We start from the raw sequence: 14,570 nt of genomic DNA on the forward strand, positions 1-14,570 counted from the left end.
TTTAAGTCAGCTGCAAATGGTATTAATGTGATATTTCACAATGGTAAAAAAAGAATGGGCATAGTGTAGAAAGAAGAGGCGGGCAAACAATGACATTTATAGCATATTAATTTTATGGAGAGGAATTTCCTCATCTCGGGTTACCTTCAGTTCCCAGTTCAGGCTGCTCTGACGGCATGAGCTTGAATGCAGATCTCACATCTGATGATTCGTGGCTTCTTAACAAAGCATTACAGGAAATGTGTGCAACCCTGATTCAATCAGCACATTATCTCTTGTTTTGACCAGAAATTTCACCGAAGAAAATCTGATTTGCCATTCACAATGTATTTTTATCACCCGAAGACATCTAGCAAATGAATAAATTAAGCTTTGAAAAGAGCCAGCAGCAAGACTTTTCCTCAGAGGGAAGTGGATAACATTAAGTGCCTTTCAGGGTTCCCAGTTGCTTGAATGACCATCTCTTTCCAGTCTCAGCTATGTTTCAGCAGGCACGTGGTCAAGGTTTTGCTTGAAAGTAAGATTTTCAAATGGAAAATAGAAGATTATGGCAATAGATGGAAGTATGATATATTGAACCATTTTAACGTGGAGTGAATGGCAGAAAGCACAAGCACAGCCATACTGTGTCAGGTGGTAGTTCCACTAGTCAGTGTTCCATTTTGACAGCACACAATGGGCATTAGGAAAGGTTGTTAGAACGGGACAAATGAGAAGAACTGCATTGGTGTGAAACAGCCCAAAGGGAATTTTCCTGCTGAAAATTCATCCGATTAAATTTGAACAGAAGCAAATGTTCAGAACCTTCAGCAGTGAGGAGTTAAATAACTTACCAACAAGACATGCTGTGCCACTCCTTCTGGTTCTTTTAAGCAATCTCCATCTGCATTGCATTTGATATCTTCCATTGGAGAGACGGTGAATGTTTCTTCTTCTGTTGGCTCCTGTGCACACAGAATTTTTTAGGCCTCAAAACTACAGAAAAAATTTCCCAAATGTGCTATGCTTGTACAATAGAAGGTTTTTTCAAAGTGGAATCCCATCAGTGTCAATTTCCCCCACTACAAGCAATCAATTCACAATTTCATACACAGGAGCATCAACAGGGACAGCATAGCCTGAGCCTTTGACACACACCATTTTCCTAAACAACTTGTTTGAACAGAAGAGAAGACATTTGGTTTTAATCTTCGGAGGGATGCAAACTCTACCAAACTTTTATACGAGGTTCTCTTTGTCTCTACTTGCTGCTTTCTCCTTTTGCCAGGATAAATAATTTGCCCTGAAGTTCGACACACCACCTGCCATGTGGTTGTTAGGCTAATCATAGAATCATTAAGGTTGGAAAGACCAATAAGATCATCTAATCCGAGCATCAACCCATGTATGTGACTGCTCCAGACCACATCCCTCAGTGCCACATGTCCATGTTTCTGGGTCACATCCAGAGACAGTGACCCCCCTCCCCTCCTCCCGGGCAGCCCGTGCCAATGCACCACCACTCTTTCTGAGAATAAAATTTTGCAAATATTTAGCCTGAAATATTGCTATCTTGGAAAACCCCACCATGAAACAAAAACACAAGGGAAAAAAAAAATTAGTAGAGGATGTCAGTATCAGACACCTTGGCAATGTTTTCCTTAACTGGAACCTTTGCAGTACTAGGCACCATATAAAGTTGGGCAGCTCTCTCCTCTCATGTCCAGCAATATAAATCCTGTAGGCTTCTGCTTTCAGACTCCCGCTGTGCTGCAAATGTTAAGCAGAGCAGCCACCTCCTCATGCCACGTTCTGTGACATGATCTGGCTTTTTCCCAAAGGAATTGCAGTGGCTTAAAAAGCAATAGATCCAGCTGGGGATCTTTCACTTGAATAAACGCCTGCAAACTGGTTTCAAACTCTTCTAAACCATATTATTAAGGATGACAAAGCTACCACAACTCAGAGACTTGGGGCTGTGGTTGACATTGATTATATTAAAAAATAGATGGGGTGGAGGGTTAGTCACTTCACTTAAATGTTACATCACCCCCAGTCATCTGCAGCAGGGTGTATGCCTTCCTACCTGGCAGATCTCTGATGGTGTAATGCAGATGTGTGCCTAGGGTCTGTAAGCAGTGGTGACAAGGGGATCAGGAAATAATGCAGCACTTGAAGAGGCAGTAGGGAAATGGGAAGGGCTGTGGGCAGGGGATGACGGAAGCCAATGGAGCCAACCCAGTTTTCTTCAGATTGGCTTTTTTTTGGTGCCAAGCACAGCCAGGCACAAAGCTCTCATGGCTCACTGTACTGGGGCATATGGAGCCACCAACAGAGTGCTAAAGGACAGTAGTAACCAGGAATGCCTGGAAATAACACTAATGGCTAAAAACCCTCAGCACAACATGGAAGCAGTGGTTTCTTCCATAGTCCCACTGCTCATTGCTGTCCTATCTCTCCAACACCTGACTTGGAATGACTTCAGCTCTGTCCCCATGTTCTGCACATCTCTCAGCCAGTCTAGGAGCTGGGTGTCTGCAACCCTGTACAGGGAAAATGATCTCTGGGAGGGAAAGCAGAGCTGTTCTCTAAGACAGAAAGTCTCAGAGGACATAATGTTCCAGTCCATGAGAACGTGTCTTCTCATTAAGCCTCTTCAGTGAGTAGCAAGATGACAAGAAGAGGGGGCAAAGGCAGCAAGAGATGTAATTGATATAGCATGTAGTCAGCAGGCTGGATTGTTCATATTGCTATTGTGAAACCCATTAGTATTCTGATTTCCTTTCCAGCCTGCTGATACTGGGTTGTTGTGGAGCAGTGCCAGGATCTGGTCCATCTCAGCATGATTTTCAGTAGCTATCACTTCTTTTTAGTAACATTATTCTCCATTTTAAACTTAGGAAGTTCATATGTACCGCAATGATTTAATTCCAAATAATTTGTACCCCAGTATAAAACCACCTGTGGTCCTCATAGAAGTTTAATCCTAAATTTATAGCAGGGATTATAACTTTACTGAACTCCAAGATTTGAATCTTTTTCAAAAGTGATTTGGACTCAAGAGCACTACAGCAATTTGCTTGTCATCGCTACAGATGAACTTGGCTGTCACCTCCAGCTGTATGCTTAATTGTCTGTCGTGAATGGGATCAGTGCCTGTAAGTAACTACATTAGAAAAAAGATCTTTCAGAACTCCTGCATCAAATCTTCATTTATATTTTCTTACTCTGAGCTTCCTCCAGTGCCTCTCTAGTTACTATAGTGTCCTTTTTACGGTGTAGAACCACAGGAAAGAAAAAAAGGATATCTTCCAAACGCCACCTATAACTCACTGGTTGTGGTTTTCAGCTCATCACTGATGTGTCTATAATACTTGTGCAGAAAAGCGTAAGAGGGGACAGAACCTTGGTCTGATGAAAGGATGTAAGTGGTGGGAAACCAAAAGAGAAGGCGAATCCTGAAATAGAGTTTATGTGGATAAGGAGTGGATGGGAGCAGGAACTGAAAATTGAGAGGGAGAGATTGCAGTAAGATTGAATGGAGGACTGGAAGTACAGTATGGGTTATAATGAAGAGAAGGGCCCAGAAAAGATGGGAAACATCTGTGTGCTCAGAAAGTCTCCAGATGTTGTCTTCCAAAGTCTCTGTATTCCTCTGCTGTGAACAGTTAGCTGTGAAATCCACTGGCAAAGTGAATATCTCACCCCACATCTATGCCCCTTCCAAGCAGGGTTGATAAAGTTCTTCTACTGCCAGTTACTGTGTTCATTCAATGAGCAGAAGGTCTGATTACAGAGTTGAAGGTCCCAATCTTGTAGTAACCCAAACAAAGTCAGCATGATTCTACATCATAAAAAACAAATTTTTAAAAAATGACAAAATAAACTGGCAATACATTATAACAATGATTACACAGCTGAGTTACACATTCACACTGTTAGTAACTGTGAAATTTAAGTTCACTTGAATTCACATTGACTCTTTTTGTCTTATCCATGGGAGATGCTTACCTCAAACTCAGACATTAATGCACTCATATTCCAATGTGTTTCCATTTTATTTTCTTTTATTTCCAGCCTGCCAACAAATTAAAGTGTGTCATGATAGGAAAACCAAAGTAGGCCTTAAAATGTGCACTTTCCAGAGTCAAATGCCTTGAGGTCAGACTGCTCACAGAAATGACACCTGCTCAGCTCTTGCTGAGGTCTTCTATTTAATCACACTGACGTTTGCTCAATAGTGAGCACCATGGCAATCCTACTTGGCTAGGACAGGTGGGCACAGAATGCAATCTTCACAACTGGGAGCCATAGTGTTTTTCTTTGGATGCTCTCCAAAAGGGAAAAAAAAAAAAAAATAATAGATCCTTGCAATAATGCCTGGGACCTTCACAAGGACCACACTGAAGTACTGGTGGTCTGGATGTTGGCTTGTCTCCACTTTCTGAATAGTGCTGCGATAGACTGATGTCGATATACTGGTTGATCAAAGAGTGTTTATACATCTGAGAGGAAGTTCACTGAGGTAAAAGTGGTCTGTGATGTCCGCAGCCTAGCGTGGGATGGCACACACCTTGTATGGGTGGGGCTGCAGTGTGCCCCCAAAAATGGGCTCAGTGTTGATCGTCGTCACTCCCTCAGGGAGCCGGAAGGTGAATGCCCGCAGCAGGTTGGCAAAGAAAATGAAGAGCTCAGTCCTTGCCAGATGCTCCCCCAAACACACCCGGTGCCCTGCAGGAGGAAGAGGGCGATGACAGTGAGTATCTAGGAACTTAGTTGACAATCATTTTTTTCATTCTTGCCATAAGCAGTGGGGACTCTTGTTCAGGGTCAGGTTCCTGAAAGCTACAGAACTAAACTTCCTGAATTCTTTCTCAAAAAGTTCCCTTCCAGTGTCAGGAGGCATCACTTGAAAAGCCCTGAGGTATCACCATTGTTTCTTTCTCAGTGTGGCTGAAAATGACTTTCATTTTATAGGACATTTTGAGCTTCATGGTCAGACCCAAAGAATCTGCCAGTAAATTGTACATGCTTTCTTAGTGACTTAAAGTCAGTGGGTCAAAATTACCTAGCAACAGCACTTGCAACTGAACAAAACTTGGTCATATGCAGGCAAAGCAAGAGGCCTACTGTTAATTGCCAAGTGTTCCTTCCTGGAACCAGTGGTATGGAATGGCACAGAAACCATACAAATTAAAGAAAACAAGTTAACAATACATTCACATTTTCAGATTAGCAGACAAACAGAGGAAAAACAAAAGCCAGCTATTCCATTTGCACTAAGAAACCACTCCTAGAAAGGCATTTAAGTGACTACCTTGCTATGTCAGCAGAGATACTAAAACCAAACTGTCAGAGTAAGAACTTAACTGCTGAATGTGATCCCAAACTGTGCTTTTATCTTGCTTCCCTTATTTTGCAACTGGATTTTTGGTTCTGTAACTAGAAACTTTGTATATGAGGATGGATTTCTGCTTTTCTTTCAGCTTGTTCCTTTAGAAAGGATTGCAAGCAATTCCAGCACAAAGGAGACACATTGCTTATCAGGGAAAAAAAAAACACGTATGAAGAATAATAGAGGAAAAACAAATCAGCACCAATGGATGACTGCAACATGCAACAAACCCAGGAAGTTCAGGTGTTCAAGTGGCATTCCCACTGCAGTGTCCTAAGAGCACTCTGGGGCCTGACAGCACAGAATTGTCTCCCTCAGCAGATAATGTGTCAGTGCCATCCTTAAAAGCAGCAAATAGTGAAGGTATGAGGTGCTGTCTGAAGCAATACTCACTCTTCTGTATCCTTCATCTAATCTATTGGGGCCGCTCAAATTGCTGGTGTACTTACCTACTGAGAATGGTAAGAAGGCTTCTCTATTTACAAAGCTCCCTTCTTTATCCAGGAAATGGCCAGGGTTGAACTGTCGAGGTGTCTCCCATTGCTCGGGATCATAGAGAACAGATGCTATGTTTGGAATAACGATGGTGCCCTGCAAGGGAGAGACTACTGATAAAGTTCTGTTGACTCACTTCACCTATCAGTTACTACTGCCTTGTTGCCATTTCTTTTCAATGAGCAGATATCATCTGGTTAGGGGATTATCCTCCTAGAAAATGGGAGCTGTTAGTCATTTTCTATTGTAAATTATCAGTTCCAGCCCTGCAGCCATGTCAGTGGGAATTAATAGTATTGATTTTGGTACAGCTGCATCATGGTGACCATTTCTACTGCAAGTTTTAATGACATTTCTAGTGATAACCCACAGCAAGTAACCCGGGGGCCATACTCCTGGGTTATGTGAAGAACAGTTTATAGGCAGAAGTGATGATATTAAATTGAAATATCCATACCTTTTTGACAGGGTAACCCAGCAATGTTGTGTTCCTCACACACACCCTGGGCAGACCAACAAAGACAATGTTGCTGAAGCGCTGGATCTCATGAATCACAGCATTCGTATAGGGCAGCTTTTTCCGATGCTCATAGCAGATGGTCTGAGAGGGATCCAGAACAGCATCCAGCTCCTGCTGCACTTTCTCTATGGAGAAATATTCAACATTTGAGATGGGAAAAATGCACCAAAAGTTTCAATTGCTCTCTTTTTTTTTTAGAGAAATAGGAAAATTCAGTATTTCAGCATAGTACATGAAGTCTTTAACATACAATATCTCAATTTAATATATGAAAGTAAAACTCAAGAGAAAAACAAAACAAAACAACAACAAAAAAACTGTGTGGCCCAGAATCATAAGCAAGGACCACACTGTACTTATCCCAGCTCTGATGTTTCCCTCTCTGCATCCTTGGTTAGTGTAGGCCATGTCACTCAGCTTCAGATTTTGAAGGCATTTAGGGATTGCTTGTTTCCTTTATCTCAAAATCTAAATCTTTCTTTCAAAACGTACATAAACGTCTTGGATACTCTCAGTGCATGAGAGGAGTTAAGCAGAGTTGGTCCAAGTATGGCAACGCTGAACAAACTCCACCAGAACCAGCCTCGAGCAAAGATGTGAGCAAATATGCACACAGTGACAGCCTTTTCTGCCTCCTGCAGAGGTTGGGGGAATATGGGTATCTCCCTCACTTTCAGTGCGTGAGCACAGCAGATGGAAGAACCACCGACCCCAGAAGTCCTTTTAAGCCCTGGCCATAGCCTTTCTCTTCCAAGCATAGGTGTAAGATGGAGGAGACTCAGCCTGGAACTACATTCATTCATGGAATTGGTGTTAATTAGATGAGCAATCTCTTTTGCAGTATAACAGATGCAGTCTGTGTGCACTGTCAGCCGTTTTTGCTTGAAAATGTCTCTACACATCAGGCAGCCAGACTCCTCCCCTTAAACTTTTTGTTCTGCATTTGCAATCTTTCTGTCTCTCGCAGATGTTTCACATTCATGCTTTGTTTTCTCCTAAATAATCTGTGACAAGCATTAGTGGTTATTTAAAGATGAGATGATTACACCATTGGCTGGTTACACATAGAATAGGCTTTACTAAAATCTTGAGGCCACCCATATTCCATGAATGCTCACTGCCTCAACGTGTGCTTTGCTGAAGCACCCAGCAGGGACAAGGATTCACTCTGCTCTTCAAAGAGGTGTATGGTTCTGCATTGTACCTATTACCTTGCACATCTCCACCTTTTTCCTGAGGGGAAAGATACAGGAAGAGGCAGCTGACTCTATCAGAATCCCAAGACTTCCTGAGGGAAGCTGGCAGCCCTTTAAAACTTGCCAAGTTTTGACCAACTAGTTTGGCCAGTAAGAGATCAAGCAATCTGGTGGCATGTTAGGAGTATTGGTGTGCTTAGCACTGTGCTGTGCCAGAAATGGAAGAGAACCATTCAGCCACCTGGTTTGCTCAGCTCAGAGGACAGGGCTCTGTTTTCTTCTGCTGCTGTAATTTTAGCAAGTTGGCTTTAGTGTTCTCAGAGGGTCAGAGCCAAGCTCATCTAATGGCTCTTGTGCATTCAACTCTTTACATTCCACCATTAACACTGGTTATACTCACAGTATTTCACAGCAAGAATCTCTCTCACCTTGGATATCTGGATAGACTACCATATAGAGCAGTCCCCAGTACAAGGTTGTGCTTGAGGTCTCTGATCCACCGAGGAAAAGATCATTTATAACATGCACCAAGTTGTCTTCATCATACTTGGGCTTGTCCTCATCTTTAGACTGTAGATTATGATAAAAAGTCGAAGTTAAACCATGAAAGTTAGATCATCCTTCTTGTCTTCTGCCTGAGAGTCATTATTTCCACAACTGGCACATGCACAAAGAATATTCAGAGTTACAGTTTTTGACAAGTACTAAGAGGTGAAATGTTTCTCAAATGTACATTGCAAGTCTGCATTGCTCTTTTTCATGAGATGAAATATTATTTCATTTTGAAAAGGAAAATAGAAAGAAACAGGCAGGTGTACGCCTGTTGACTTAGGGATGAGGTTTCGTGGGCAATATTGGTGGTAGGTGGATGGTGATCTTAGAGGTCTTTTCCAGACTTAGCAACTCTAGGATTCTATGAAAGAAGTAGCAGCAGCTTTTACAGATTGTCCAGAGTGTACTTCTAAACATGCGGCCCACAGTGCGTCACTCTCTGTGCCTTGGTCTCAACAGTAAGATATCAAACAGTGCAGTAAATAACAAAGAATAAAGCATCTGAATCTTAAGAGATCATGATGATCATGTCCATTCTCAGTTTAGGATAGATGTCAAGTGGTGGAAGAAAGGTATCCAAGTATCTTTTTCTTATGATGAGTAAAATAGAAAAACATTTAGAAAAATTCAGATAAAAAGGTGCATCTTTGCCTCTAAAGTGTTTATTTTAGGAGTCACTCATATTTATTGTAAAAAGGATGTATCACCTTCCTGAGCCCATGTGCCAACACTGAGAACATGGCATCCTGACTAGCTGAAAGGTGATGACCAGAGGTAGTAGCTACATATACATCATCACCTCCAGGAGATATTTCTTAAGTATCTCAAGTTGCTTCTTAGCATCCAAAAGTATTCCAAAATGACAAAGTTTGCATCAGAAAACTCTGTGTCCTTAACAGAGCTTTTTTAGCTCACGAGACACTTCCTGCTAGGGAAATGGATAACCTGGGCAGAGAGACTTAGCAGACTTATTATGGCATTGTTTGTGTAAACAGAATGGCTGATGTCCTTGTCTGTTAGGCCTTACGTACTCCATCAGTGTGCGACCAGGCAGAATGAACACTTACTTTCTCTATCTCAGCCAGATAAAAGTCAATGAAATCCCGCGGTTCATCTGGTGTCCCTCTCTCCACATGTCTTCTGACCTCCATCCTTGAAAAAGAACTCAGGACGTCATAGCAAGACAACACTCTCTTATGAGGACCAGGGAGACGGCACATCAGCCAGGGGAGGATTTCATACAGCTGCAGGAGTGACACACCAACAGAGGTTATACACCAGAACCCAGTGAGACACTTCTCTGGATCTAAGGGAAGGTATTGCTGGAAACACTCAAGGGTCCTGTCTGCCTTTTTCACCCTGTTATCTGTTAGTTTACACCAGTCTCTTTTCCCTAAACCTTTGGACTGGAATGTTATAAGCTTGTAGCAGACATTTGTCTCATTACTTCCTGACAGTTTATAAGCTGTCTTTGCACTGTGCAGTTTTAGAGGGTATCTTGAACCTTGTCTGAAGCCTTCCATATTACTGAGGCAGGACTAAAGAGACTTTCCTTCTGCCTGCTTAAATAGCAGCTTTACTACAGGTGACCTGAATAGTGTTACTATCACATGATAGATTTGTTGAAGGTTTACTACCTCATCAACATTTTGGTTTCCTTTTTCCTATAAAACTCAGATATCAGTGGAATTTGTCACGCCATTGAAAATCCCCATTACCCAGTTTATTCACAGATGCAAACATCAAAATGTAACTAATGGAGAAAATCTGGATGCAAAGTTGGCCTTCATTTTATCTTATGGGGGCTGTCTAACAAAAAATCTCAGACAAAACTTGAATCTTGGGACTTTCAGAGACCTGTTTCTGTAACTGCCCTTTCATTTTTGACCTAGTTCAGAAAAAAAACAACCTGTTATTTACGCACCTGATAAAAGAAGCTGCCCGCAAAACTAAATATCTTCTCTGTGGCACTGATCAGCTCGTGGAAGGTTTTGTCCTCATCAGAAAAGTGATATCCAAAAACCACAGCACAGATTACATTTGAAATAGAATGGAAAAGAGGAAAAGAAGGATCCATAGGTCTTCCTGCAAACACAGTAACTAGAATTCACTTTCAGTGTTTTCTTCAGCTGTTCCTTACACAAACAGAACAAGAGATTAATAGAGATTGCATAAAATTCTCCACTTATTGAGCTGGGGCATGAATGGGGACAGATGTGGCATAAATGTGTATTCACAAAAATAATACATAGTCTTTGAGCATAGCTCTAAAACAATCTCATAGCCCTTCCTATGCTAAAGAGGCAGAATAGATGGATAGAAACTGCAAAGTAACAAAATGTTTATATACTCTCTACATCTGAAACTGTAATTATTTCTGATGATTTTTTTAAAAGATATGAGACAGACATCTGTCAAAGTTTTTTTGGATGGAAGTGATCCTGGCTTGGATGCTACACCAAGCCAGATCATCTGCTGAAGTTCCCCTCTCACCTCCTACTTTTGGTTCTATTGCCAATAGTTATTTAGCCAGACAGACACTAAAATCCTCCCCAATTTATGTCATGGCACTTGGCATCGTTGGAATTTAGAAAAAGGACTCATCTCTGCAATACTCTTTAGTTACCTACTATGGAAAATCCATGATTGACTTTGCCACACAATTCAATGACACCACGTTATTGTTCATTCAGTAAATGATACATAAATGATAAACACAAGAAAGAGGGATTTCAGAAGTTTGGTACTTCAGTAAGGTTAGAAAGTGCTTTTTAAGAAATTCCCACTTGTAATAATAGACTGAGTCTGCTCTTCAGGCTTCACTGAGTTTGGATATCCCATTCCGTACCCCCTCCGACCCAAGAAAGAGGGTAAGCTTTCATACTGAAGGTATGGATCCAGGACTGAAAAGTGTCTAATTTCATAGCAGACAGATACCTTTCAGGTTCCTAAAGAGCTCCACCAGGTGAGCAGCCTCCTCTTGCACTCGGTACTCCAGGCCTTTTTTCCCCATTCCCAGGTTGCGTAGAGTCATTATACCAAAGCGTCTCTGCTGCTTCCACGAGCGACCACTTGCCAGTAAAATACCTGAGAGCATTCCCTGCCATATTAATATTTACCATAGACACAAATAATTCATTTAAAAATAGTATACTGTGGAATATATGGAGTAAACCAGGTACCGCACTGTGATAAAAGTATCTTTAGGAGGTCAAATGTCAGTAATCAGAAATCACAGCCCAGTATATCCAAACGACATGGAACGTGTTTGGCAGCCACATGTATTACATATAGTTGCCAAACCTACCAGGATGCTTTGTGTCCATGTAACGTGCAGCAAAATCCCTTGCAGCAGGATGGATTATTCCATGCAGAGAGCAAGATTGCTGAGTCCTGAGCTAGGATTGCACACATCTTGAACACAGAAAAAAAAAGCCACCTAGAAATAACCTGATTTGGAGTGTTTCCCAGGCTTGGGAAAGCTCAGGATAAAAGGCATCACGACGAATAGCAGGATATGCATGAGGCTAGTAGGGGATTTGGGCAGTATCCATTGGATGAGCATTCTGAATGGGAGGGTAGAGGGTTTGACAAGGCTGAGGCAGAAGTGTTTGCAAAGTCAACATTACTCTGCATTATTTATCCTCATGAAGGAAAAATCTCACCTTTTCCTTTGGCCATTGCTCTGAGGAAAGGAGATACCATTCTCCCAGCAACATCTTCAGGGTGTGTTGTCATGCCATCCTTCACTGCTTGAAATCCATTCAGTATGATCACCGGGGTCCACCCAAACCACAAGGTATATATGTTGCCATAAGTTTTTGCCAGCTGTAGATGGGAAAGTTGCCAGAAGAGAACACGTGAAGCTCCATACACCTCCAGTAGATACCACACTTGGTATTCACTGGCCAAATGGCCAGTTTCACGCTGTGAACATCATCCCTATGAACAGAATTACAGCTAGAAGCAGTCTTGCTTTTCTGAGAATGAGGCTTTCAGTAGCCAATTTTAATCACCCTGGGGAAGTGACTTTCCTTTCAAAGCACAGCCTGCACCAACACGGCACCAACACAAAGAAAACTTTGTATTTTAGGTTGTGTCATATCCAGTCCCAAAGTTTGTACTAGTTAATAGAACAGCCACACTGTGCACATCCCAGGGGTTCTGTGCCTCCAGGTATCCCTTCTGTTGCAAGAGGAAACCAACCGATTAAACCTGCTTCCTCTGTGTGCTCCAGGAGAGAAGGTGGAACCACAAATTAGTCAACAGCTCTGCAGTGTGTTGCAGCTAAGTCACAATACTGAGAGCACTGATCATTGGAGGCAGTAGAAACCCCTAAGCAGAGACAAGCGTATGACAGAAGAAATTCAGTTAATAATGGAAAAAGAGCTTCATACAAGAATGGGACTCTGCTCCCACAGCGATACAGAAAAGATGGGAGATTCCGTGTAAGGCACCTCCAGAATTACATCCACTTGGTCACAGCAGTCACTTATTTCTCCTCAAGAAACACATTTGGAGTTAGAATCATGGAATCATAGAATGGTTTGGATTGGAAGGCACATTTAAGATGGTCTGTATATTCCAGCTCCCCTGCTATAGGCAGTGACACCTCCCTGCTGAGTTAGCAGCAGTGGAGAAGCATCTTTTTAACTCGGTATTCTCCCAGCTAAATAATGAGTCAGAAACCCTATCCACAATTTGTTTGATTCTTAAGAATCACTGAGGACTGAGCTCATTGTGAAGCCAGCTCATTTCACATAACCTGAATATAGGAATCAAGTTCATCTTTATACATATATATAAAGATGAGTTGGAGTCAATGATCCCTATGGGGTCCCTTCCAACTCAAGATATTCTATGATTCAAACTTTGTCTGCCCCTCTCCTAAGAGTTAAAAATGTCATTTGGTTGCTAATTTATCAGCTTTAAGTTGTGACAAAAATTAACCAATCAGGAGTATCTGAAAATAAATACCTCCATCAGAAGATCCCGATGAAACTGAAAGTTCAAGTGCAACAAGTTTCCAAGCAATGGGAGAGGAGTTGGTCCAGGAGGGAATTGCTGGCGTGCCTTTTGCAGTTTGAGAAACTGAACACTTAATAAAAAAATTACCAAAATGACAAAAGCTTGGCTAATTGTCAGCATTTCAAAGCTGATTTTTCAGCTTAGAGTACTGGAGCTTGGGAAAGGTGATCTTCCTCCTCGTTACGCCAGTACTCTTTGCAGACTGAGTCCTGTAGAGTCCCAGTTCTTTCCCTCCCTCTGTCCCTCCCTCTTTATCACTGCCTACCCTTTCCTGGCACCCCATCTATTCCCATTACTGAGATAGATCAGACTGATCACTGACCAGAGGCATACCAAGCTCTTTGTAAGTAGCCAGAACCTGAAAACGTGGAATGACTTCTGCTGAAGCCTTGGGAACCTTAAAAACATACATAGTTGTTCATCTCCTAATTACTGAATTCAGATGATGAGAGTTACATGGCAGAATGTAAATAGTAGGTTAGACTTAACAGGTGTTTTAGTCTTAAATGTTATTTATCTTTACATGCAGTTGCAAATTCGCATTTGCCTGCCAGTACACGAATAGCATTTTCCTCAAGTGAGGATGAATGACACAAAGATAATGCTTACAAACATACATCACAATGTCAAAACATAAAAATTATGCTGTACCTAACAATTAAATATAAATTTCCAATTGCTATTAATTTCTATTTTTTAGTACATCACTTCTGTTAAGGGTTTTGTTATCCTTGGTTTATTTTCTACAGTTTCGATCACAGTTTCAGAGTCCTGGCTATGATGACCAGTTGTCAGTAAGTTTACAGAACACGTCAAAAATCCATCATCTGCCAACAAAGGGATTCACACCTACTGCACAACGCAGAAGGGGGAAAGCATAGTGTCAATTATCAGGAGATCTTATCTTGCATTGGAAAGAGAAAGCGTCTTCGTTTGAAAAATTAAGCGCAAGCCTGAACAAGAAACTGCCCTGTCCTCCCACATACATGCAGTATTTTGCAAACCTGGCAAATTAGGGAAATAAGTGACTCAGTGATATCATTCTGTCTCCTTCACTTTGCCCAACACTGCAGCTATCACACATACCTTTATGCCTGCACTATACAGCGAAGACAGAATAGAAAAGTCATTTTTTACGACCTTATCTATGCAAAGCTAATAAACAGACTCATGCCTCCTCTTCCAGACACACAATCAGCAACGTTTATTTGCAGGACCAGTGTGGCCCGGGTCCCATCACTACCTTTAAACAGTCTATGTGCTCAAAACCAGGATGTCCTGGAGTTTATAGAATCATTAAGGTTGGAAATGACCTCTGGGAGCATCTAGTCCAACCATCTACCTACCAACAGTGTAGCCCACATCCCTCAGTGCCACATCTCCATGGTTCTGGAACACCTCTGAG

General features: G+C 41.7%; 1 protein-coding gene across 2 annotated transcripts; it reads right to left on the reverse strand.

The window, feature by feature from the left end:
* Positions 1–4,367: 4,367 nt before the first annotated feature.
* LOC116235522 (cytochrome P450 2J2-like) lies at positions 4,368–13,293 on the reverse strand. 2 transcript variants are annotated; one of them, XM_031603738.1, is made up of 9 exons: positions 13,115–13,293; positions 11,803–11,965; positions 11,075–11,224; positions 10,062–10,222; positions 9,205–9,381; positions 8,014–8,155; positions 6,327–6,514; positions 5,824–5,965; positions 4,368–4,710 (listed from the first exon to the last, which is right to left on the reverse strand). In XM_031603738.1, exons 1-9 carry the CDS (start codon positions 13,283–13,285, stop codon positions 4,532–4,534), a joined length of 1,473 nt encoding a protein of 490 aa, XP_031459598.1. In that variant the 5' UTR covers positions 13,286–13,293; the 3' UTR covers positions 4,368–4,531. The 2 variants fall into 2 exon arrangements, with proteins under 2 accessions (XP_031459598.1, XP_090003055.1); XM_090146929.1 differs by having other exon boundaries at positions 8,014–8,166; positions 9,192–9,381.
* Between the last annotated feature and the right edge of the window lie 1,277 nt (positions 13,294–14,570).

The sequence above is a fragment of the Phasianus colchicus genome, chromosome 10 (assembly GCF_987193195.1).
Source record: "Phasianus colchicus chromosome 10, bPhaCol1.hap1.1, whole genome shotgun sequence".
NCBI lineage: Eukaryota > Metazoa > Chordata > Aves > Galliformes > Phasianidae > Phasianus > Phasianus colchicus.

Bases quoted from the DNA above. Each gene is read 5' to 3' on its own strand.
- LOC116235522 (XM_090146929.1), bottom strand. From the start codon at position 13,285: ATGCTGACAATTAGCCAAGCTTTTGTCATTTTGGTAATTTTTTTATTA. The intron at 11,966-13,114 runs GTATTTATTTTC...TCCCATCTACAG, and splicing joins ATCGGGATCTTCTGATGGAG to CTGGCAAAAACTTATGGCAA. The intron at 5,966-6,326 runs GTATGGATATTT...TCTCCCTTGCAG, and splicing joins TGGGTTACCCTGTCAAAAAG to GGCACCATCGTTATTCCAAA.